This window comes from Eumetopias jubatus, unplaced genomic scaffold, assembly GCF_037043125.1.
Source record: "Eumetopias jubatus isolate StellerSeaLion01/CBP00866 unplaced genomic scaffold, mEumJub1_p1.0 scaffold_17, whole genome shotgun sequence".
In the NCBI taxonomy this organism is placed as follows: Eukaryota; Metazoa; Chordata; class Mammalia; order Carnivora; family Otariidae; genus Eumetopias; species Eumetopias jubatus.
In genome coordinates, this window is record NW_028274823.1 from 71,281,743 (window position 1) to 71,308,095 (window position 26,353).

The window sequence follows — 26,353 nt, forward strand, 5'->3', positions numbered from 1 at the left end:
AGGGTGCTTGCCGGCAGAAGTGGGACCTGCCCAGACCTGTGGGGTGCCTCTGGTGCTGCGCCAAAATTCCTTTAAAGTGAGTTGTTGGCCACAGTTGGGAAGAGAGAGACCTGGGTTTGCGTTGTGGTACCATCATTTTGCACGTTAACCTCTAAGTCTCAGTTCCCCAATCTGTAAAATGGGCACAGTAATAACACATATTTTCCAGGGTGATTGTGTGGTGTGGATTGGGTCTGGGTGAAGTGTCTGTCCTGTGGTACTGGTTAATAGGCTCCCTCTTTCTCCACCTGTACTTTCCTTGCATCAGCTTCCATTCTGTTCACTCTGATACTTCTACTAATATTCGGGATAAAATAGGTGATCAGTAGAGACCAAGTACAACAAACTAGGTTAATTATAAATTAGACCACTGTCCCTTAGCGGAAACATGAAAAGTTTCCATTTAAAATTTGGAAAAGAAATGCATGAATTCAAGCCAGGGGTAGATCTCATAATGCAAAGCAGAACTGCTTCATGGTGTTTTATAGTTATTTTGATGGCACCAGTCATTTTGAATAAATTAAGGGTACTTACCCTATAACATTGATTTTTTTTCCTTTTATTTTCATTAAGTGATTAAAGAACTTTTAATCTCTTCTTCGAATTTCCTCTTCTTTCGTCCTTAAAAATGAGTTGTGTAGGATTTCTTATTCCAGGAGACAGTTTCTCATGGGTGAGCAAAATTTCCTGTCATACCAGCTATCCAGTGATGAAAAATAATAAAGTATTATTTACATGTCTTTGTCATTTAGATGGATATATTTGTTTGCAGTCCCAGCCTTGCCCTGGTCTCCTCTTTCATGTTGTAGCATTGTGACCTTCTAGAGGAACAATATTAGGGACTTTTTTTTTCTCTTAAGCATAGTAAAATTACATTCCATTTGAGATCACCAGGAGGTTAAAATAAATCTGAGGGCTTTGTCCTTTGATTTAAAATACATTCTATTTCCCTTCTTGGCTGCTTTCCCGGAAGAGGCTTCTCTGTTTTACACAGACTAGCTTTCAATTTGTTGAAGCCGTCCTTCCCGGGGAGGATTTGAGGGTAGCACTACAGTATGGCACAGATAGCCCCCCAGGATCCAGAAGCCTCCTGCCCCCGCCCGCACCCCCCGAATGCTGGCCCGCTGGGACACACGCCGGCCCAGGCACTTTCCTTCCCCTCGTACACCTGTCCTCGGGGACACACGGCAGCACAGTCGGGATCTGCCAAAGGACCATCCCACCTGAAGTCGCTGATGTGGAGACCACGTGGGTTGGTCCCTGAGCACTCGGGTTTTCATGCGTTTTGTGGTATTAACCCTTTGAAGGTTCGTTTTCATTGACGGACGTCATTGTTGCCTTAAAGATGAGGCTTAGTGAACAGGAAGTTTTTAAGAAAGAAATGACGTTGTTTGGAAATGTGGCATTCTTTTAAATTTAACTGAGCAAATCATCCAAATGCAAGTAGTTCCCTGGTTAGGAAAGTGTCTTTTCCAAAAGATCAGTTTTAGGGTTGGGTATGAGGAGCCTAGAACGAGCTTTTCTGTGGAAATGCCGTCCGGGTGGCACTTCGGACCCCTGCGGTAGCTGGAACGGGCCCCAACCTCGGGCCACAGAGCGGGGCCTCCCGTGGGCCTCAGCACCTGTGCTGCCCGCAGCCTCCGTCGGGGCCCCGCGGACCTCGTGTGCTTATGATCGCCACCTGGCCTCTCTGCCCAAGGGCTGCTCTGTGGGTCTGCAGTGTGGATGCGATCGGGGCGGGGAGGGGGCTGGGTGGGAGTCAAAGACGGGAAAAGAAAACCAGAAGAAGCTGTTGGGCCTGAGGTCGGCGTGGCCGGGGAACAGGTGATAATGGCTGCAGGGTGGGCAAGGGTGCGTCTGCAGTGTGGACCAGCAGGGACGAGTGGCAGGAAGTTGTCTTGTCACTACCAACCTTGGGACGCCTTCCCTGCGGGGGCCGTGAGTGGAGACTCGTGGGGCCCAGGTGGGCGGTCTGGTCTGTCCCTTCAGGTCCAGGCTCTTCTCCGCCAAGGCGGTTGCCCTGGGCCTCCCCCTCCCCCATCTCTGGACCTTGTTTCTTGTGGTTGGAAGGCTAGAAGGGGATTGGCCCCCACTGGGGGTCCTCGGGGTGTTGATCCGAGGGTGCTGGGCAGGTAGTACTCTCGCTCCCTCCGGCCAGTAGCCGGCCCCTCCCTGGACTGGCCTCTGCTCCCCGCAGAGACCAGATCGGGCAGGAGAGGAGGGCCAGAGTTCCAGCACCCCCATGGATCTGTGGGAGCGGCCACAGAACGAGCCGAGGCTGCAGGCAATGCCCTGGTTGCAGAAGGCTCCTTTTGTGGCGTACTTTTTTGCATTATTAAACACGCACTGTGTGGCAGGTTCACAGCTGGGCCCCTGCCTGGAAGCAAAAAGAGCAAACAAGCAAGCAAACAAGCCAACAGACCAGGCAGCAAACAGAGTTGCGGGCAGGCGATGTGAGTGTGTGTGCAAGGCGCACCGGAGGTGTGCCGGGGCCTGCGCAGGGGGCTGGGCGGCGGCCGCAGAGGGAGGCCAGCCCTGCCCCTGTGCTCAGAGCTAGGGCGCCAATGGGAGAACGCAGAGCTCATCCCTTTCTGTTTGGTTTCCATCACCTCTTTCTAGACCCTGATGTCCACACCGGAAAGGTGCACCCGACGCGGTGAGGAGGGATATTGCAGGCGGAGCTGGGTGAAGAGGCGCTGAGCACTCCTGTCAGACTGCTTTAATGAGCGCGTCCCCAAGGGCAGACCAACCCAGAGACAGGCACTGCCAGGACCCACGGGTGTCTGCAGACCCCGCTCTGCAGTTCCTGGGGAAGGGCAGCGCACACACGGTCATCTCTGTTTTCAAGGGTGGACTTAGCTCCTTCCTCGGCAAAATTTTGAGTTCAGTTCTTAGAGGAGAGGAGGTTTGTGGCAAAAGCTGTGGTTGGAATGGAGCTGTGATTGAGGAAGAGGGAAGAGGAATGCTGTGGTGAGAGGCCGTAGCTGGGAACACCAGGAGGGCCTCTTGGAGGAGGTGGCCACGTTGAGAAGCCGCCCCGCCTTGCAGTGTTACGATACCTCATTTGTTACGTACACATGGCACGGGCTCTGCGCAGATGGGTGGGAGGCACGGTTTAGTAAGGGTCCACAGGTAGACTGTAGAGGGTGCAGGGATGAGGCTGACAGGAATGGGAATGAGATCTCAGCCGTAAACAAGAGGTGCCACACTGGGGGACTGGGTTCTGCTGTGGCTCCTCGTTGAGGAGTCAGGACAGGCTGGGGGTGGACAGCGAGGCCGCGCACACTGGAGGAGGGCAGAGACCCCCTCACAGGTTCAGGGCCCACGGGCGCTGGGCTTAGAGAAGAAAAGATGCGCTTTTGGGGACCTGGGACTCATCCTCGGGTGCAAGCAGGGTCTTCCTGAGCAGGGAGTTGAGGGGGCGGGTGTTTGGGGGAATCGTTTACCCCCCACTGAGCATCCATCCTTCCCACAGCCAGAACCACTTCCTGGAGTGCAAATTTGGTCAGCACTCACCTGCCCGAAGATTCTGTGCTCCCCGGGATGTGGAGAATACAGTTTGAGCGCTTGAGCCAGGGCTGAGGCTCAGGGCTGGGCACAGACTGGCCTCCTTCTCTCCTGTCATCCCCTGTCTTCACACCCCCTCCGCTTCCTCCCATTGCATCTTCCAGGACAGCCCTCCCAGGGCCTGGCAGGCTCCTGCTCATGCCTCAAGACACAGCCAAAATGCCCCTTCTCCAGGGCTTTTTCTGCCCTTGGCTTACAGACTCATCTTGGCCACCTGGCTTGTTGGCACTCCTTTCCCACAAGGTGCACGTGTGTAGCTCAAGGGCAGAGGCTGCATTCCTTCTTGTGTGCTTGCTCAGGGTTGGCATTTTCTCCATACTGGCCCGTTCCACACAACCTGGGGGAAACAGAAGGCAGTGAATGTTTTCTCCAAAATTGAGAACTTCCTTACAGTAAGTTTGCCCAAAATAGAATGGCTGTCTTATGCAGTGAGCAGTTCCCCGGGACTGCACATGTGAGCAGGAACAAGATGCTGAGCTGGCCCTTAAAAGAGAGTCTTCCAACTGTCAGATGTGACAGGGTGGGTTCCGGGCCTCACCAGGAAATGGGAAGGTAGAAATGGGACCAGAAACCCATTCCCACCCTGTCCCGCACGCACATGGCCTTCCCAGGCGGCCCAGGCCCTCCCTCCCCATCCCCTTCTGAGCAGAAGGAGGGCGTCTGTGTCTGCGGCTGGCCCCCGCCGGCCCTCACGGTGGGGTGGGGGCAGGGCAGAAGGGTGAAGGGAGGCACCCCCTGGTATGCAGGGTAGGCTGCTGGGCACTGTGCTTCCTGCCCCCAGTCCTGGGGTATCTGTCTCATCTAAGAAATTCGAAAACAATTTAAGTGAGAAACTGAGGGGCCTCACTGATCATGGTATAACTGACAGTAAAAAACTAATATTATCTGAAAATAGGCCACTCAGACTCCCGTGTTCCACCCTGGGCTCCATCCTGACCGTTCCTCTTCCGGGCAGTAACACCCACGCTTCCGAGCAAGCCTTCCCTCCCCTCTCCCCTGCCCCACCTTTGAAATGTGATGGCATCACATTGTCCCCCTCCCTGAAGCAAGCAGAGACCGACATTGTGTTGTTTTTTCCAAGTGTTCCCTGGGCACCGCAGGTAGGGATGGAGGAATAGAGGTGCAGACACAGGTTACCTTACCGGTGGCCCGCCTTCTCTCTCCTTGCGGGCAACAGAGGTGGGAGGCAGAAGGTGGGCCGCAGGGAGGGGTGAACTGCCTTCTCCTGCGTGTTCTGGCCTCTGCTCACCTGGGCAGGTACTCACAGGAACCTTGGAAGGCAGATGAGGCACCCGCGTCCAGTGCTTCCCACTCATTCCCCAGGGTTGGCTGCAGAGGTGGGACACCCAGGGGAAGCCTTGGAGGGGCCGGGCGGGCCCGGCGGCTCCCAGCAACCCTCCCCAGTGAGGATCAGTGAGGATCCGAGGTAGGGGTTACATCAGCAAAGTGGGGGTGATCGTGTTCGTGTGTTTGGCCCGTTCTGCCTGTGAAGTCAGTAAATGTTGGACGGTACTCAGTGGCTTAGGAACTGTTCTTGCTGTCATGGCTTCATTTATGTTTCATCACAACTTCAGAGGTGGAATGTTGTTCTGCTTGCGTACAGTCCTGAGGGTTAGGAGGGGTGGGGGGACTGAGCTCACGCCTGGGTCTCGGGCCCGGGCCCTTGCCCCTCCAGGCTGCTCCTCTGCTCAGGTTCAGCGAACACTGGCTGTGGACCTCCAAGCCCCATCCGTGACCCCAGCATCGGTGCGGGACCACCGTTAACGCCACGCCCTCAGTTTCTCTGCGCGGCGAGCGGCGATCCGCCCGGCGGGCTCACCGGGCCAGCAGTGTCAGCGAACGAAGGGAAGGAGCCACCGTCCGGCCCGGGTGGAGAGCGCTTCTCCGACATGGGTGTCAGCTGCCCGAGGATGCCACTCCTTAGAGCCATTCTGAAGTTGTGTTCTTCGGGGCAGTGTGCAGGATTTGGGTTGCTTTTTCAGGATCAGCCTTGGGTGCCTTAGACCCAGGGGGAGACCATCCATAATAGATGGGTCAACAAGTGTGTGCGTGCAGTGCGCGTGGGGTGCTGGGGTCCATGGGTGAGAAATAGCAACAAAACAGATTTGGCTCTGGGGTGAGGAGCTCCTTCCCAGTCCAGCTGGGAGGGGAAGGCATGTGTCCGGGGTGATGGGAGGCAGGTGGGGCAGCATTGGAAGCCGCCTGCTTCTCCGAGAAGCTTGACCTTGAAGGGCAAGCTTGACCTTGAAAGGCAAGGTGGGCTTGGGGCTGGCTGTATGTGCTCACACGGGGTGGGGGATCCTCCCCTGGCCGCACTGGGCACAGACAGGTGTCTCGTCCTACCCACACAGTGACCATCAGAAAGAGTCTCAGGTTTACAGAATCATAGGTTTCAGCACTCCCAAGGCCACACAGTCCCTCCTTCCCAGAGAAGTCCATCTTCTGGAAATCAGTTTCTTCATCAATATTTTCGTAACTTCATTTAATAAAAGAGCTGTTTTCACGGGCCTTCTTAGGGTAATATCTGCTTTCTGCTGTCGTGTTCTTTAACTGCAGGCTGTTTTCCCATCGTCTTTGGGGATGAAGCTGGTCTCTGGCTTTTCCTATAACATTTTCTATCTCTGGGGTATCTCCTGTCCACTGCTTCTGCCTAGCCAAGTGCACGGTCACTAGATTTGCATGTATTTCTGTGTGTTTGTTTTCTAAAGCTCTTAATTTGCAAGGCTCTTTTCTACAAATTTTAAAGAGGCAATAGAAGTGCAAGATGATATATGAGTGGCATTTTTTAAAAGTCAGGATATTCAGACATTATATCTACTGTTTGGACTATTTCTCTCCAACCTGTAACTTATGCCCCTCCTGTTCTGGGGGCTCCCCTTGCTGCCCGGAATCAGACTGGGGCATATGTCCCCCCTGGGAACCCTGCTCTCTTTCCTGCCTCTGCCTCTTCGGGCGGCTCCAACCTGAGGAATTCTATATAATACAGAAATAACTCCTTTCTATAATGGTTCTTTAGCCCTGCATTTTTCAAATTACAGGTTGTGACCCTTTATTAGAGGATCTGTCACACCCACGTAAGGAAAACAGAACAGACTAGATCTTCATTGCATTTGTGTGCATACACGCATGTCATGACATCTGGGACAGGAGAGAAAAACGTGCATCCTTTAGTCAAACATGCTCGAACGTCCCTGCTGGGTTCCAACGTACTGCTAAACTTTTATGAAAGAGAAACCAGTTACAATCTGTCTCCAGGAAAATGGTCTTATGCCGTGGGAAAATTAATCGTCACAAGTCAAGGCAGAGCCCCCAGGAGTCCTGATGAAGATGTTCCCGAGTCGGCAGCAGTCACGGTGGGCTGCCTCTGAGTGGGTTCCTACCGTCTTTGGAGGATGGCTTCTCCTCTGTCACTCCTACTCATTGTTCAGATCTCAGCTCAGGTGGGCCTTCCCCGGGGAAGCCTTCCCTGCTTTCCCTGACTGCATCAGTTTCCTCCGTTAGTTGCCTCCATAGAACTACAATTCTTGCCATCAGGACACCTGGCTCAGTTTTTAATCATACATTGATTAGGATGGTCATTTTATTGATTGTCTTCCCTCCATCTTCTAGAACATGACCTCCACAGGACAGGTCTGGTTTTGTTCATTCAGGAGCCACTGAGATGCCTAGCATATAATCCACACCTAGTATAAACCAGTGGCTTGGGGCCAAGTCCCCCCAGTCGACTGACATCAGGCATCCCATAAAACCCTCTGCTGTACTCAGGTCTTTTCCAGAAAAGGGGCGGGGGTCTGATAGCACAAGATGCACAGGTGGGATTGAAGCCCCAGGAGCTCGGCAGAGGCCTTGGCCCTTAGCCACTGCTCTTTCCACACACAGACCCACACCGACTGAGAGTGAGCGGACCTCCTTCTTCCTGTCCCCAGGGCTCCCAGTGAGGCTTACGTAGAGCATAAGCAGAATTAGCGATGGAACATCTCTTGGGTGACGGTCGCTTCTCTGGCTGTGGATGGGGCTCCACAGTTCCCGGTTCCATCGTTACAAGCTCCTAGTTGCAGTAAAGAGTATTCAGGCCATTAAGCATTAGTGGGAACCAGCTCATTTAGATTCCATAGTAAGTGTTGCACGTATAGATTTTAGCTGCGGCTCTGATTTGTGTTAGTCTGAGCACAGGTGGGTGGTTTTTCCTCCTCTGTCCTCAAGAGTCTATGAGGGGGAAGGCAGAAAGGTGGGAAAAGAGGAGGATTGATAAGTATTTCTGGGGTTGCCTTAGCATGAAAAACATGTTTCCAAAAAAAATGTTTTGGAAACATTTTATTTTAGGTGGGAGAAAATGCTGACCCTCTGGCTGGCTCCCATGACCAGACATTTACTGGGGGCACGATATAGTCATGGCCAGAGAGCTCGTGAGTTTTGAAACTGCTTTTCCATTTGAGAGACTGGACCTCTGTGACCCCAAGCATCATTTCCACGGCAACCAGCCGCGATGAGATGGGGGGTTTTGACCTTGCGGGACAATTGCAACAAGAAGCAGATGAGCTTTTAGATAGAAAATTTATTCTATGGCCTTGAACAGATCTCCTGTAAGGGAATCTCAGTTTCCTCATCTCTGAAATAGAGAAAGGAACCAGACATTCTTTTGATTGTATGTGGAGAGATCCATGTTGGAAAAGCACGTATATAGGTCTTGTTGATCTTTACTTAACCAACCCAACCAACATTTGACGTGAGGCAGAAGAGCTTTTGCCCGCACACATTGGTCTGTTCTGGGTAGCTGTCAGCAGGCCTGCTTTCACCTCTCTGACCAGCACCTCACTCTGTTAACCTGGCTTCCTGGCTGGTCGTGGACAGGCGAGCTCACTGCCACCCCAGGGCCTTTGCACTGCGGTTCCCTGGGTATTTTCCTGTGTTCTTCTCGGAGGGCTACGTGGCCCACTCCCTCCCTCTGTCTGGGTGTTTGCTCCAAGTCACCCTATTAGAGAGCCCCATCAGACACCCCATATAAAACAGCAACCCCCGAATGGTCTGCCCCTTCGTGCCTTTTCTTCACAGCACTGTGACCACCTGGAATTTCATGAGCTTCATGGGGCAGGGTTGTTGTCATAGTTTTCTTTTTGAGTTTGGCTTGAATTTGCTACACCTACCGAACTGGCACATAATAGGCCATTAAATCATCATGAAGAGCCTTTTTTCATTGTTTTAAATTTATTTATCTTGAGGAAACTGTTTCAAAGGATAAAAAACTTGACCACGATCATGAATGTAGCAAGTGGCGAACAGCCGTCTAAAGCTGGGGTGGCCATCAAGTCCTGAATTTTCTCTTTCCCTCTGAGAGCGGATGGCTTCGCACGCTTCTCCAGGTTCTGTCCTCATCACGCCCGGGCTTGTCCAGGCTCACCCCACCCTGCAGTGCTTTCTTTCTTGTAGATCCCAGGCTACTGCCAGCACGGCACCTGTGCCAGATCCTAGGAAATGCTCCCCAGTCCACTGCTGTGTTCCTGGAGAACCCCGTGCTTGGCCTTCTAGAGCGGCAGCTGCGTATCTGATCATGAGTCAGGGCGCCGCACGCGTGGACAGGCCACCGTGCCTCCATTCCCTCTGGACGTGTGTGCTAGGAGGTGTGTGTGGTAGGAATGGCTTCGCTTACCCCCTCGTGGGGACACACATGGCAGCCGCTCCAAGAAGAATCCCTGAGGGAGTCTCACCAAAGGGTGTTCTTGGGGGTGTTATTCCTTGTTGAAACATTTATTTCTGTGGGGCACCTGGGTGGTCCCGTCGGTGAAAGCATCCGACTCTTGGTTTCGGCCCAGGTCCTGATCTCAGAGCTGTGAGTTCGAGCCCCACTGGGCTGCACACTGAGCGCGGAGTCTGGCTGGAGAGTCTCCCTCTCCCTCTGCCCCTCCCACTCATGTGCACGCACTCTCTCTCTCTCTCAAAATAAATAAATAAATATTTTTAAAAAGACATTTATTTTTGAGTTACCTGACGTAACATGATGGGATGCCTTATGTTGATTTTGGACATTATCTTTTTCACCATATCTGAGGTGCTTTGGGGCATCACCGTAATCCCTGGGCAGGTGGGACAAGCAGATGAAAACCTCCTCTCTTACCGTGCTTATGCATACTTCGGTGGGCAGAGACTGTTACTCACTAGACAACACCTGAGGTCCAAGTCTAACTTCCCTGTTGCAAACTGTCCAACGTATGGACATGATGGTGCTCACTCGGGCTGTTCCCAGCTAGTTTGTCGATGACAGTTGCTGGGGGAGGAAAGCCTGGGCACTAATCCCTAAGGTAGCACAGTTTCTGTGGTGTGTGCTGGCCATGCTGGGCTCATTTCCCGGTCCCACACCCTCTGCTCTGCTTCTTCCAGGAAAAGTGCGGTGGCGGGACTTTAACCAGGAAGCTTACGTCGGAGGGACGATGGTCCGCTCCGGGCAGGACCCCTACGCCCGCAACAAATTCAACCAGGTGGAAAGTGATAAGCTGCGGATGGACAGAGCCATACCTGACACCAGACACGACCAGTAAGTACGGAGCCGGGTGTGGGCCCGGGGCTTCACTTTGCTTTCCCGCAGCCCAGTAAGTAGCTTTTACTGTGCCACTAACATTTTTTCTGTTCCTCCGGGCAGCTGACCATGTGTTGTGTCTTTTATGGGGTAGCAAAGCTAGGAAAAGTTCTGAGGCACACGGCAATGGGACTTCACCCACGGGAAGTGACAGGCCCATTTGGGATCGGATTCCAGCGTTGCGGATGCCCCGAGGCAGGATCCGGAGGCTGCGGGTTGCTGGCCAGAGCGTGGGAGTCAGTAGGAGAAAGTTGTGTTACTGGCCTCATGTTCACTCATCACGTGTCATTTCTAAAATCCATCCACACGCACAAGCATCGGTTCCTGTTGTTCACGACCTCGTTGGCAGGAAGAAAATGGGAATTCTTGCTTATTAGGACAGTGTGAGTCGGAAATGCTGTAGGGAGTAGAAAGGGGAAGGAGACGGCCTAGCAGGGTGGGTGTGAAATCGAGACAGGAGGCACAGGGTGACCTCTGACCACAGCAGGAGCTCTTGTCTGCATCCTTCTGTTGATTCTTCAGGGCTCTGGGACCTGAGAGTAGAGGGCACCCTGGGGTTTATCAGGCTCGGCCAGCGAGGTCTGCAGCCATACTGACGTGTGCTCGCCACCACTTACGAGGGGAGTGGTATCCCTAGCCCTTACTCTTACCTCTAAGCCTTGCTGGTTAGAACCTCTGATTGGGAGGCTGTTCCCATGGGCTTTGCTGGGGACTCGTCTTGTTTCGGATTGTTAAAAAAACAAGCAGCTGCCTTTGGAGGGCAGCTGCTTTCCTGGGTGCTGGGTGGGCGTTCCTGCTCACTGAGTAACTTAGGGAGTCGGTCCTCTGTCAGGGCTGGCACATGATGGTTGCACATCTACTGCGACTTAGACGCTGTGTTTGGGACCTGGGATTCCAGTCAGAAAGGTCTTGGCCTGTCCTGGCGCGTGGGGGATGACAGGTGCACCAGGAAGCAAAGGGGTGCAGTACCCTGAGGCTTGGACAGTCTGTTCCAAATCAATGCATTTGGGGCCCCCAGGAGGTGGGAAGGCCAGGAAAGGCCCCAGGGAGGGGTGGGTCCTGAGCTGGAGGCCTCCGGAAAGAGGGTCAGCGATGTGGCTGTGACAGGCTGCGCTGGGCTTCCCGGGAGCCAGCCAGGGATCCGATTGCTCTGGGTGTGTGTCCAGGGATTGACAGGAGGGTAAGCTGATGAGCGACGAAAGTCAACGAAATTACACACAAACACATCTTAAAGTTTGCCCTTATTTTGTAAGGTAGTAGCATATGTGGAAAGTATTTGTCTTCTCTCCTACTTTCAGGGGAACTTGACTTAACTGTGTAGGTACCAGTTAACTGCCAGTGCTCACTCCCTTAACAGGTCTCTTTGCGTTCTAGACAGCTCTGTTCACCCATAGCAGCGCGTAAGGATGCAGACGTATAAGTCTTTGGACTGGGGAAGTAAGCGTGCAGTGTGTGTGTGTGATATATTTAGTATATGAAACATATGATCGATATGTAAATGTATGTGATATTAAAATCCTACCATTTTTCTAAATCCAGTCCAGGAGATTGCTTAATATCTCCTGTGATCCATTCATTCTTCTTCAGGGGCAGTCCGTCCTGATGCTGCACTCCTGGTTAAAGTCAGCATGGTTAACTGTTTAACACCCTCTCTAAAATAGAGTTTGCTGACCTGGGATCCAAGGACCCCAGGGAGGCCACATGGAGGCTTTGGGACCCTTGAAAGTCCCATCCCAAGGTGTGGATGTGCCTGCCTATCTGGGGGGAGGTCCCCGGTGCCTGCATCCCCACCACCATCCATCCCCAGGCTAACTGTGCCAAATGCTCTTTGGGGCACCCTCACGCCATCCTCCGGACTCATGGCGCTGGATACAAAGGTTGTCCTCATTGCACGGGGAGGAAACTGAGGCTCCCGCTGTGTTAAAACTTGCCCAGTGATTAGGAGCAGCCAACTTAAGGCCAGAAAGGGGCAGTGTGGCTTTTCAGAGGGGCTTGGCCTAAACCCGAGAGAGTGGTTAAAGTTCTAGCAGAATCGAGCTCCGAAACCTTACCTGGTGGCTGGAATCCTGTTTGGAATCCTGTCTCCGTGAGATGGTGCGCGTGTCACTGCACCGTTTGGGTATGAGTGGCTTTTCTGCTGTGGCTCTCCCTCCACAGACTTTTCCTTTGAGCTGCGAGAAAGTAGTGTCTTTGGTGACAGCCCATCAGTGTGTGGGCTGTGGTTCTGCCTCCATTGCGAGCCCCTTCAAAGTCCCCCAAACTATACATAGACAGACATAGCTTCTTTTCAGTTTTTGAGATAGGAGTTTGTCCAAACAGATGTTTGACTATTCATCTCATGGTGGGATGTGTTATAGGTGGGGCTAATTTGAGTTCCAGCTACTGTGTCACGTTCATTTGCATGTGTTAAAGGAACAGCTGGGACGCCTTCCATGTTTGTTTGACTTCGGCTAAATTAAAGTCTGCCCAAGTCCGTCGGATGCCTGGAACCGAGCCAGTGTGCCGTCCTCAAAGTGTGAGCTCGAGGAGAACTGCTCGGATTAAATGTCAGGTTAAGGAGATCAGTTACCTCTGTGACTCCCCCCCCCCCCACCGTTTCTCTAATAAAGAGCGATTAAGGCATTTGACCTTTCACACAGATGTCACTTTTTTGTTTCTGCAGTATCCCCCTTGGTCTAGGATTATGGAAACATTTGGGTTCAGTCTTCGCTTAGAATAAATCTGAAAGCAATGCACGTGGTTAATTAAGGACAAGGTCTTTGGAGTCACCCAGATCTTGGTCACAATCCCAGAATCTCCAGTTCTTAATTCTGTGGCCTTTATCATTTATAAGACGATGTCGCACGATCACCTCTGGTTACTGTGAGGATTAAACAGAATGTTCACAAGGGCTACTTCCTCCTCCCGCGAGATTTTGTGCGAGAGCCACATCAACGAGGCAGCCCTTGACCTTGACTGCCTCCCCTAGGAGTGCAGTGTCCTGGCCCCCATGCCAGCATTCCTAATCCCCCACGCACTTGATTTTCTCCATAATTCATATCACCACCTACACACCAAACAAAATAAGTTTGACTTATTTACACGTTCGTCTGTCTTTACGCCTAAGAATAGTGAGATAGCATGTCCAGGGCTGTTATTGGACAACTCACGGCACTCCATAAACTCGGTACGTATTTGTTGAGTGAGTGTATTGCTTAGCACAGAGCTTGACATATGGTGAGTGCCCACTGAGTCATTAATGATGTTAAGAGTCATAAAAAAAATAAAGGGGAGTGAGTGAAAGGGAGATTGTTAAGCAGTGGAGATCAGATGAGCCCCAAGATGAACCCCAGATAACTCTACCGTGTTTATGTTCCTCGGGACTGGAAGGCACTGCAATTACACTCCACTCCTTAGTGTTTGTCGTTTGGGACAGATACAAGGAATCAGGGATTCAGAGCCTTGCAAAAGCAAAAACAAAACACAACAAAAACTCCACACATTTGGGCTGTTTTATTTACCTTTTTAAGTGTATAAAAAAATACCGTGCCAAAAAAAAAAAAATCCACACATAGAAGCAGGAAGCCTAGAAAAGCGTGTGGGAGTGAAATCCTAGATCTGACATACAGGAAACCCTTAGAAATTAGAAAGTGGAAGCCCATGCTATTCTTGAAAGTGCAGTTTCTCCACTCCAAAAAAAAAAAAAAAAAAAAACTTCTCTACCTCATTTAATCTTATTTGAAATCTCAAATAAGCTATCACGACTAAAAGCAAATTAAAAACTGATGGGAATTTCGAAAGTGCTTTTCAGACTATTTGTTTCTACCCCATCCCACCTCTGGGAAGCTGTTGTTACGGGCCTGGCAAAAGATCATGCAAAGCAGCATCAGACAGATCCAGATACATGCATACTGAAGGGGGGGGGGCAACGGGATGTGCTAATGGATTGGATGAGGGGTAGAGTTCCAAGGTTTATGGCTAGAACAAGGGAAGAGACAGGTTGCCTTTAAGTGAGATGGGGGAGGCTGAGTGGAGCAGGTGTGGGGGACACATCCGGAGTTAACATTTGGACGTGTTAAGTTCCAGATGTGTTGTATGTGATCAGATATGTGTCTGGTGTTCAGGAGAAAGGTCTTGGCGGCAGTGTGAACTTGGGAATGGTCCGTATGCGGATGGTCCTTAAAATCATGCGATGGATGTCATCTCCAAGGCAGGGAACATAGAAATAAGGAGCGGCCCAAAGACCAAGCTCTGGATGACTCCTCCGTTGAAATTTTCAGCTGCACATGTGAAGCCAAGGCTAACACTTGGAGTATGGGCCAGCATGGTAGACCGCTTACTGTTTCCTGCGGGTGATGAGAAGTGTTGCCTTCTTGGAGTAGGGGTATGAGAAAGCCTTTCCAGCACCCAACTCAGAAGAGTTTTGTGTTGTTTGTTTTTGGTTTGCATTTGAGCGCGTGTTGTTTTGTTTGCCCGGAAATGTATCTGATGGGAAAGTCAAGTCCAGAAATCAAGTGCAACCCAAGAAGTTTGTAGAATATGGTTCTGTTCTTCTTTTCCCTGTCAGCCAAACGCCATTCCTTTTCATTTATGTATTCAAGGCGCTGAAAAATGAGCACTGCTTGGTAAAAAACAGGTTTTGCTCAGGTTGCAAAAGTTAAATGATTAGAAAGTTTCTCTCTGTGTCACCACCCTTTCCTCTGATCACTAAATTAAAAATGAAAGGTTGTGAAGCTTTTTTGAGTTGAAAACTAAAATCCTGCTCCTGAGGACAGGGCTACCTCGACTGCATCCCACAAAGGATCCTTCTCTCAGAAAGAAGTGCATCCAAGTTGCCTACCTAATGGATTCATCTGGCAGGCTCAAAATCGACAAAACGCTGTTTTTACTCCGTCTGTGAATGAGAGTTGTAAGGTTTGGTTTGGTTTTGCTCAGGCTCATCACTGAAGGGCTGTGTTTTGAACCAGTGTTTTCAAATGTCTGGCCGTAACGCTGCCCAAACACAGAGATCAGGACTCTTGAGGGGGCCATTCTCCCTTTCTTTCTTTAATTTTTTGGAAAATTTCAACAAGAGGGCGGGCATATTAAGTAATGGGCTGTGCTGTTTATTCTGGCTGGAATGTCAGCATTGATGTCAGTTATTTTAAGAGTGGCCTATCAGGATTAAAGGTTGTGGGGAAGAATATGATCTAAACTTCTCATTGTTACTCAGTAGGAGTAAACACTGTGGAAGCCAAGAAAAAGTTTTCTACGTAAACTCAGCTGCTTGGAGGGACACTGGCGTAGGCAATCATTATAGGGCTCAGAGCTTGATTTTTAGGAGAGCAGAGGACCCGGGGAAACAGAAGTGCATCTCTGACGGGAATCTGGCTCCTCGTGAGTGGGTGCACGAAACGGGGGGCTCTTTGGGGGCCCAAGGCTTTGTTTTCATTGCACATTTTTTCTTATAAAAGTGGTGTCTTATGAACACGTGCAGCCAACCTCCCGACGTGGCACCTGCTTCACGGCAGACTGTTCAGAGCACCTGCTCCCTCTGCAGCTCGGCAGGGCTCAGACCCATGAATGTCCAGCCACCCGCTTTGCAGACCGAACTGCACTTCCTCTGTCCCACCAGGCAGGGTCCCGGCGGAGGAGGCAGGTGCCACATGAGGCATGCTCTACGTTCAAGCGGCCTTGTGGGCATTTGTGGCCAGGGGGGCAGAGGGAGTTTGGCTGTAGCATAACAGCGAACCTTTAGAGTCTGTTCGATAATAACAATAACAGAATCCTTATTGGACATTTTATCAGTCATGGCCTGTGCCCAGCCTTTCATGCACACTGATTGTATTTAATCTGCTAGCATTCCTGCCAAGTAGGTAGGGATATTATTCTTCTGATGGCATCATCCACCGGTCTCCAGAAGCCTGTGAATTGAGAGCCCGCCTCCAGAAACCGCAGGACCCTCACCCAGGAGGCAGAGTCGCTGACCGCGTGCTGGACGGAGGTGGTTTCCCCCTTTGTTGTTTTGTCAGCAGCAGCACATTTAGGGCATGGCAGGCACTTGGGATATCCCCAGCCCCCACTAAGGCACCACCTATATCTAGAGCCCCGAGCCCCTGGGAAGTCCGTGCCATTGATGGCGTGTCTGCAGGGTGGATGGGGAGCCTCGGAAGCTGGGCCACTTGCCTGTGGCTGAGCACGGCGGTCAGTGGAGGAACCTGAGTGCCATACACCTGACCGCCCACTTGGAGTTCCGTCTCCAGTGTGGCTGTCTTGCCATCGTTCTTCACAGGTGTCTTTCCCACTCCTGGTTTTCAGGCATGAGTCCTGGCATGAGACCTAAATGCACCTAAAAAGCAGCAAGAGTTGGTGACTTAGAGCCAAATGCCTGAGACACATCAGCTCTCCGCCAGCCACATGCTGATGGAATCCTGAGAAATTGAGAAGAAGCAAGGTTTTTGATTCTCTCCTTCCAGTCTCAGCTTCTCCAGGGAACGTAATGGAAGAGTGTGCTCTCTTTCCGTTCCCACGGGAAAGGTCGTCTATCTTTTCCCATGCTTTCATTTCTGACCTTTTTGTTCTTATATTTAAAGCATATCTCCTGTGAGTAGCAGCTAATTGGGTTTTGGATTTTTATCCACTGTGACAATCTTGTCTTTTTAATTACAGTATTTAGTCCTTTTACATTTAGTACAAGTTCTGATGTATTTGGATTTAACGCTAGCATCCCTCTGTCAGTGTCCTATTCCCACCACCTGCTTTGTGTTCCTTTTCCTCCTCTTTGCTGCTTCTTTTGGTTTAAGTATTTCTCCCTCTATTAGCTTGTTGCATATTTTACTTAATGGGAATCTAATATAAATGAATAATTTTATTATTTCCCAAACAATGTGCAGACCTTATAGCTCTTTACCCCATTAGCTTTCCTCTCTCCTTTGACACTCTGTTGTCATATGGTTTAATTCTCTCTTTATGTGTAAACTCCACAGGACATCTTCTGTTGTTTTATGCAGTAAATGTCTTTTCAGTTTATTCATATATTTATGTTTCCGTTTTTCCTCATTTCCTATAATTTTCACTTTTGCACCTGGACCATTTTTCGTCTGTCTGAGAACTTATGTTCATACCAGTTTACTAGCAATGAATGCTATCCTTTTATTTGTCTGAAAATAGCTTTATTTCACTTTTAGTTTTGGGAAAAGTATTTTCACTGAATTTAGAATTCTAGGTTGACTGTACTTTGGGCACATTTAGGTAGTCGTTCTGTTGTCTTTGGGCTTCCATTGTTTCTGGTGAAATATCAACCGTTAATCTTACTGTAGCGGTTTTTGGTTTTTGGGGTTTTGGGTTTTTTGTTTTTTTTTTTTTTTTTTTTTTGCAGGCATTTTAACTTTTTCCTCTGGCTGCCTTAAGACATTGTCTTTGGTTTTCAGAAACTTCACTGAAATGTGCCTAAGTGTTTTCTTTGTATTGAACCTGTTTGTGTTTGTAGATTTCCTGAATCTGTAACTTCATGTCTTTGGTAAGTTTTGCTTGTGCCCTGTTTTCTCTCCCCACTTCCTCTGGGCCTTAATTACATCTTTGTTAGATATTTCTAAATGTCCTGTGCCCCTCTTGTGCTCTTTTCCTTTTTATTTATTCTTTTTTATTCCCTGTGCTTTAATCTAGATATAATTCTGTTGGCCTTCCTTCTGGTTCACTGATTCTTTCCTCTGCTATATCTGTTTTGCTTTTAAGTCCATCTGCTGCATTCTTAATTTCAGTTGTTGTGTTTTGTTGGGTATGAACAAATATAGAGATATTTAAAGGCTGGTGTTTCATCCTCCAAAGAGGATTTAGTTTTGCTCCCTGGCAGACAGTTAAAATAGGACAGATCACCTGGGTCAGGTCTGGAATTGAGCTGCCATAAAGCTGGGTTTCAGTCTTTCATAGAGTGCCGGTGAATTTCCAGTTCTCTTTGGCTACTAGGAAGTAGCCTTTTGGGATTCCACCTGGAAGTCCAGGATGTTTTTTAGGGCCTCTTTTCCTTGGCAAGACCTGAACTCCAGTTCTGGCCTCCCCAGCTCCATGCCACCTGCAGAACCTTGCCTTGCCTTGCCTCCCTACCTGCAAAGCCCTCACTTCTGCTTGGCTTATCCAGTCTCTTGGCTTCACACTGCTTGAGGGGAAGGGGATCAGAGAACGTTGGCCTTACTCTGGGGGCCTCTCCTCTTTCTGGGAACCTGGCCCCGTAACATCCAGCTGCCTCGTGAAACTCTCCAGTGCCTTCAAATAGATTTTTTGGTGTGTTTCATCCAAAATTTCTAGTTGCTTTTAGGGGGTAGATTGGTCTATACCAAGAACTTTACTATCACTGAAAGCAGGGAAAAAAAAACCTGAGTGTTCTCTTTGGAATCTAAATTCAGTCTGAATCTTGACAGTTCATAGATTTTGCCCTAAGCAGCACTGTCTATCACAAATGAAAATAAGTAGAAATAGCTGTGGACTTGAGTGGTTAATGGCTCTGTCACCTAACTCCCAAACTAGGGTTGAAATAATCTCTGTAAACTCTGGGTTTCTTATCTGCAAAACCACGATAATGTATGCCCTCTCCGTCTTACACATTGCTATTAGGCTCAGATGTCTGTGAAAGAACTTCATAAGCTGCAAACAACTACACAAATACAGGATATTATTGTATTGTTATTCTGTGTGACTAGCAGCTTATGTACATGAGAAATCAGCAAAGTCTTTGAGCAAAGACTGAATTGTTACTCTGTTAAGCTTTGCTCTGGATATGTGCATGCCTTTGAGGACAGACGTTCAGCCTTCTCTGTATGAATGCCTCCATCGTGCTGAGGGGCAAGTGGGTCTTCTCATGCAAGCATGACGTTGAAGAGTGTTGTTATCGACCAAAAACAGTTGAGGAAATAACTTTGAAACGGCGATTCCACCTATTTTAGAAAGAAATTAGAGCAATAAAAATGGGGGTCATCAGCATGCTGTTGGTAAATGAGATGAATCTCTGGCTCTGAACAAATTAGCCACCCACTTGAACACATTGCTTCACCATCACTATGTAACTGTTAACAATTTTTCTTTTCGGGCACCTGGGTGGCTCAGTCGGTTAAGCGTCTGCCTTCGGCTCAGGTCATGATCGCAGGGTCGTGGGATCGAGCCCCATGTCAGACTCCCTGCTCAGAGGGGAGCCTGCTTCTCCCTCTCCCGCTCCCCCTGCTTGTGCTCTCTCCCTCTCTCCCTCCCTCTCTCTCTCTCTCTGTCAAAATAAATAAAATCTTTAAAAATTTATTTCTTTTCTTTTTTAACGGAAGGGTTTTGTATATTTTAGGAAATAGTCAAAATAGGATAAACTGTGTTTCAGCCTTTTTAGTCCCTTGGGCTGTGTATTTTACTTTTTCTGAAACAATATGATTTCAGAGATTACTTGGGACTTTTCTGATGAGCTGGAAAGAAGCGGCATGGCCCATTGATGGCACCTGCGTTCTTACACCTAAACATCTGCCTGCTCAGCGGTATAACTGACTGCTTCATGTGTGTCCTGGAGTGTTAGGTGTTAGTGGTGGAGTCTGTGAGAACCCAGATCTCCATCCCAATCTGTAAAATTACAAGTACAGACTTTTAAAATAACACCCATCTTAACTATACTGAATCAACTGTGATTTCCTCCATCTGACAGTGATGAGAGAAAAAGAAAATCCACGTCTTTGGAAATTCGAGTCTATTAAAAGAAGGAACTATCCCAATAGGAAAATTGCACTCGGATTTGAAGTTTTATATTCATTGATTTCTTTTGACTCTTGCCTTCATGCATTCATTTAGCAAGCATTTGAGGACTTACTGTGTGACAGGTATTTTTCTGGTCACTAGGGAAACATCGATGAACAAAACTGATTAAAAAAAAAATCTCTGCCTTCGTAGAGCTTACATTGCAGGGGGAGGGGGAGGAGACAGTAAAAGAAGTGATTAAATTATATGGTATAAGATGATGTTAAAGGCAATACAGAGAAATAAAAGAAGGGTGGGGTCAGAGAGTGTGATAGTCAAGGTCAAAGGTCCCATATTAAGTGCTTAGGCACAGTAAAAGAAACAATCAACAAAATGAAAAGGCCCCGACAGAATGAGAGAAAATATTTGCAAATCATATATCTGATAATTGGTTAATATAAAAGATATATAAAGAGCTCATACAACTTATAGCAAAATATTTAATAATTAACATATATAATTTAATATATAATTTAATTAAAAATGGGCAAAGGACTTGAATAAACATTTTTCCAAAGAAGATATATGAATGGCCAGCAGGTACATGAGAAGGTGCTCAGCATTCCTAATCATCAGGGAAATGCAAATCAAAGCCACAATGAGGTGTCATCTCATACCTGTTAGAGTTGCTATCATCAAAAGACAAGAAATAAGATGGGGCACCTGGGTGGCTCAGTCGTTAAGCGTCTGCCTGCGGCTCAGGTCATGGTCCCAGGGTCCTGGGATTGAGCCCCGCATCGGGCTCCCTGCTCCGCGGGAAGCCTGCTTCTCCCTCTCCCGCTCCCCCTGCTTGTGTTCCCTCTCTCGCTGTGTGTCTCTCTCTGTCAAATAAATAAATAAAATATTAAAAAAAAAAAAGACAAGAAATAAGAAATGTTGGCCAGGATGTGGAGAAAAGGGAACTCTTGTGCACTGTTGGTGGGCGTATAATTGATGCAGCCTCTATAGAAGACAGTATGGAGGTTCCTCAAAAATAAAAACATAGAGGGGCGCCTGGGTGGCTCAGTCGGTGAAGCATCTGCCTTTGGCTCAGGTCATGATCTCAGGGTTCTGGGATCGAGCCCCGCATCGGGCTCCCTGCTCAGCAGGGAGTCTGCTTCTCCCTCTGCCCCTCCTCCTGTTCGTGTTCCCTCTCCTTCTCTCTCTCTCTCTCAAATAAATAAAATCTAAAAAAAAAAAATTAAGAATAGAGCCACCCTATGATCCAATAGTTCTACTTCTAGGTATTTATCCACAGGAAACAAAATCACTATCTTAGAGATAGAGCTACACCCCCATGTTTATAGCAACGTTATTTATAGTAGCCAATACCTGGAGCAACGTAAGTGTACATTGATGGATGAATAAATAAATGAACTGATGGACACACACACACACACACACACACACGCACGCACACACTGGAATATTACTCAGCCATAAAAAAGAAGGAAATCCTGTCATTTGTGACAACATGATGGACCTTGAAGGCATTATGCTAAGTGATATAAGTCAGACAGAGAAAGGCAGATATTATGTGATCTCACATATAGGTGGAATCCCCCCCCCAAAAAAAAGGAAAAAGAAGAACAAATTGCTAGAAAAAGAGATCAGATTTGTGATTATCAGGGGTGGGGGTGGGGGCAGAATTGAAGGCAGATGATCAAGAGATACAACACCCGATTGGAAGTAAGTCCTAGGGGTGTAATGTCCAGCATAGTGACTTTAGTCAACACTGGAGTATGCTATGTTGGAAAGGTGCTAAGAGAGTAGGTCCTAGGAGCTGTCCTCACAAGGAAGACTACGTGTCTTCCTTCCTTCCTTTGTATCTGTGTGAGATGGTGGATGTCAACTAAACTTACTGTGGTAATTACTTCACAGTATACATTAAGTCGAGTCATTGTGCTGTGCACCAATTATATCTCTGTAAAACGGGGAAAAAATAAACAGGTCATTAGGGAAGGTTCTCATGGACAGGAAGGCATTTAGGCAAAGATCTGAGGGAGGGATAAGGGAGTGCCATCTGGACAGCGGGAAGGGGTTCCCTTCAGGGGACGTGGCAAGGGGAAGTTCCCTGAAGAGGGAGTGTGCCAGGCAGGCACATGGGTGCGGCCGGGAAGCCAGCGTGGCTGGGCAGGGGGAGCAGGAGATGTGACAGGAGTCAGGGCATCTGGGAAGCCTGGAGGCTTATTATAAGGACTCTGGGTTTTCCCCCGAGAGAGATGGGAGCCACTGCACGTTATAGAGCAGAGGAGCATCATCTGAATTAGGTGTGTAAAGGATGCTTCTTCTAAAGGTGGCTGTGTGAAGACCAGGCTTATTGGAGCTGGAGTGGGAGATGCAAGGAAACCAGGAAGCCCGTGGAAGTGACCCATCCCTGAGCCCCTTGGGCCACTTCCGTCCCATGTGAGTTGGGGCGATAGCAGCGGGCATCTCATGGGGCTGTGGTGAGGGGTGAATGAGTTAACACTTGTTAAGTTCCTCAGCACACGGTAGGTGCTGCATGAATATCAGCTGTGGTCAGGGGAGCCTTGCTGCAAGGACTAGGGGGGAAACTTCGATCCAAGTGGACAGTGGAGATATGCAAAAATCTGGAATTCGGGGACAAGCCTGGATAGAAGTTACACGTTTGGGATTTTGAAGCGCATTTGAAACCATCCTGCTATCCATCCCTGAATGTGTGTTACTAAGCACAGAGGTATTTCTGATCACCAAAATGGTTTCGGTGTTAATAGGTTTGTTCTCCATGGAATTTTTCTCCTTTATGGTGATTGTTGGATTTCCTTTGGTACTTACGCTGTGACCCTTGAAACCAACACCTTTTTATGGTTGTGATTCGTTTTTATATTCTCTTCTATTAAGTGCAAAGGCCAAGGTAATTCTTGTTCTTGATACTCACATGCAAGTGCTACGTTTGGACACTGGAAAAGTCCCCGGATGTTGTTCTGAGCTAGAAGTAAAGCAGGGCCCTGCCTGTCTGGTTTGGGTTGTCTGATCCATACGGGCCCGTGGGACTGTGAGTGGCCCATGTGACATGGAGTGCCTTTCTCTTCTTCTGGCCTCCCTTTCAAATGAACTCCTTCCTCTCCTTGCCACTCTTGGTCCAGTCCCTGGCTCCTCCCCTAGGAATTGCTGCAAGCACCTACCTCAGGTGTCTCCGTGCATCTCCGGACCCCCTTCCCCAGGTGCCACTCCTACCTGCTCCTTCCCATGTAAGAAGTCACAGAAGACCACAGCAAGCGTAATCCACCCCCCTGGCCTTGCATCAGCATCCCACAGCGGCTGGCCCGGCCTCCTCCCCTGGCTCATCCTTCAAGACACGGCTCACCTTGCTTCTTCCAAAGGGTCGCCTCCAACCGGCCCCATGCCAGGGGCTCCCAGCCCTCAGCCGACATCCCCCGCAGCCCATCCCCCCTGTGTGAGGGAGGGGCTCCCTTGTTTCTGGGCTCACAGATTCTTCCTCTGGGTATTTAGTAAGCTTCTTGGGGATACAGACTGTCTGTACTTATATTGGCTTCCCAATCCCTCACTTAAACTCCTGAGGAATTCAGATTTTTTTTTCGCTCCAGATAGATACTACATAGATAGATTTATTACATAATATCCTTAATTCTGGAACAATACCTTATAATTAAATGCTAATATTTTTTGCGGGAAAACTTAATGAACATTCACACGAAGCGAGATGAATAAAGCTGATAGACCTCACTCTGGGTCACGTTTTGCTGCCAAATGAATTCGGGTGGGCTCAGGTTTTGCCACGAAATAGGATAGGAGTTTTTTTGTTTTGTTTTGTTTTAAGAGTTTCAAATTTCAGAAGTGTAGATCAGGAATTATGGACTCCTGGTAGGTAAATAAAGAAGCGTAGCCAAGCAAATGTCCTGCTGCTGCCACATGATGAATAGCAGCTAGACCTCGAGGGACCAGAGCCTACTCCTCCTGCACTGCATAGTTGGAGATTAAGACAACCCAGGTTATCAGATGTGTTCGCTCTCGGGTATATTAGATGGTGGAGGAGAGGTCGTAGAGGGGAATAGAGACCCCAGGAATAGTCTTCAAGCAGCTCGATCTCCTGGAAGGCTTCTGGAGTTACCTGGGGAGGTTTACCCTGGAGATTAACACCTAATGCAGTTCCTGGCATACTTTGTAACTCATTCACCCTCCACCGCTTGCCCAGGCGGGGCAGAACCGTATCTCACTTGGTGGAATCTCTTATACAATGACTCCGTTGGCACTGTTGACTCCAGAAGCCCGTTTGGAAAGAGGTGCCCAGCAGCACACAGCCGTGTCATCATCTGAACACACTTTTGTCACGGCCTCCAGGATGAGGGGAAGAGGGTCCTAGGATTTGTCTATTCCAGGGTGTAAGCAGTTCCAGCCCCGAGGGGCTCAGGGTAAGACACGGATGACAGGGCTGCTGGTGGTGGCGATGGCGACACCCCCTCCCATGGTTGGCAAACTGTATCTTAAGCAGCTGTCCGCATTTCATCTGCACAGTAGTGAGCCACCCAGAAGGACTTGTCCTACCTTGCATAGGAGAGCTTGTATCAGACCTCCTCAAAAGACACCTAATTTCTTAAAGTTTCTTTTTCTTTTGACAGGAGCTTTTAAAAAGTAGATACATGTTTGCTGTGTATCACCCCCTCCCCCCAAAAAGGAAATCATACCAAAGAGTTAAAAGGAATGTCACCTGATCTAAAGATTTCAGTAGGCAGGGATCAGTATTAGCATTCTTGTGAATGTCCTTTCTGATCTCTTATATTATCCTCCGATAGTTAGTTGCATGTAATTATATAAAAATATGTTACTATATTTGCTCTTTGGCATTCTCCTTTTTTTCACTCATTGATCCATAGGAAACATTTTAAATATAGCTTTCCTTTTTAATGGCTTTATATATTCCATTTTATGTTTATTTAGCTAGTTCTCTGGTGATGGAAGTAGGGATTGTTTCTTTTCGGTTTTAATGCTAACAGTGTTGGGGTGAGTATTTTTTTTTTTTAACCTTTTTTGCCCACTCATTTGAAAGGAAGTCCTGTTTTAAATGTCACTGTATTACTTGGTTCTGAGAATCTACCAGAATGTATTCTGTGTATTGCTGAGTTTGGCTACTATTTTATTTTGGGTTTTAGATGAAGATTCATAATTGAAATGATCTGTGGTTTCCTTCTCTCCCTGCCTCCCTTCCTCCCTTTCCTTCATCTGGCTTTGGCTTCATGTTTATGCTAACTTTGTAAAATAAATGTTAGAACAATCGTCTTTAAAAAAAAAAAAAGATGCTTAAGAAGAACTTATTTACAAAGGACTTGTTTCCTAAAATTCACCTATAAAAGCCATCTGAACCTAGAGCCATTTTTGTTTTACTCAAAGCAGTCCTTTGATGACTTTTAAAAATTCTCTCATGGATGTTGACATATGGTAGGTTTGTCTATGTTGTATTTGAATTAATTTTGATAGTTTATATCTTCCCAGAAGAGAAGTTTCGCTCGCTTTTCAAATTTATTGGCGTGTGTTGTGTGCATATGCACTTAAGTCTCTGTTCTGTTTAGAAATGCCGGGGGTTTGTCTCTGGGTTTTTTTCCTTCCTCTACTTCTTTGTCTTTTTACCCTTTCTTGCTTTCATCCTTAGGAACCAAGTGCTGGGATTATACATACATTCTAAGATTTATCTGTTTTCCAGCATATTCATGTCAGCCTGTGTTATTTTATATTTTCTTCCCTCTGCTTTCCTTCCCCCCACCCCCGTTAGAACTGAATGTTTACTTTATGTCTGTTAACATTTGTTTCTGAGGGCTGCTTTGGCTGAATTTCCCCTATTATGAAATGTAGCATTATAATTTTTGTTGTTGTTTAAGCCTCCTGTTAAATGACCTTTTATTTCTCACTCATCTGGAATTCTACTTGTGGATTCTTTTTTAACACCATGCTTATTTCGGAGAGAGTTTCAAAATTGTAAGAAATTGATTTTTTTTTTCCGTTTAAACTTAAGTCATTTTCTTTCTTTCTTTTTTTTCTTTCACTGTATTGTGGGGTAGTCAGACATCGCAGCATGATGATTTGACTTGGAGGACACGGAGGACTTTATTTGTGGTGTGAGAGGAATGATGGCCCTGGTAGCCCCCTGCAGTCGAGTTTTTTGGTCCCTGACGCTATGCTAAGCACTTTGCAAGCATTATTCATGTCATTCCTGCACCAACTCTGAAGTAGCTGCTCCTCCTGGTACTATGGTTTTATACTTGAGGAAACAGAATCTCCAGGTTGCGTAACTCTAAGCAACAGCAGTCTGACCCCAGAGGCTACAATCTTTCCTTCTCATTTCTAAAAATATCTGATGGGGTTTTTTTTTGTTGTTTTTTTTTTTAAAGGCCAGTAGTATCTATCATTGTTTCAAAGTTCAAAATTTACCTGTTAAACCAACTGGATTAATTGCATTCAAAACCTCTTGATCCTTATAATTATCCACCTGATAGAAGAAAT

General features: G+C 48.0%; 1 protein-coding gene across 1 annotated transcript in view; it reads left to right on the plus strand.

The window, feature by feature from the left end:
* The window catches only part of GALNT2 (polypeptide N-acetylgalactosaminyltransferase 2), a 179,051-nt gene that overhangs the window by 105,240 nt on the left and 47,458 nt on the right, over positions 1-26,353 (plus strand). The window contains exon 3 of the mRNA XM_028104528.2: positions 9,982-10,135. Within this exon, the coding sequence (XP_027960329.1) occupies positions 9,982-10,135 (154 nt within the window). The remainder of the gene's footprint in view (positions 1-9,981; positions 10,136-26,353) is intronic.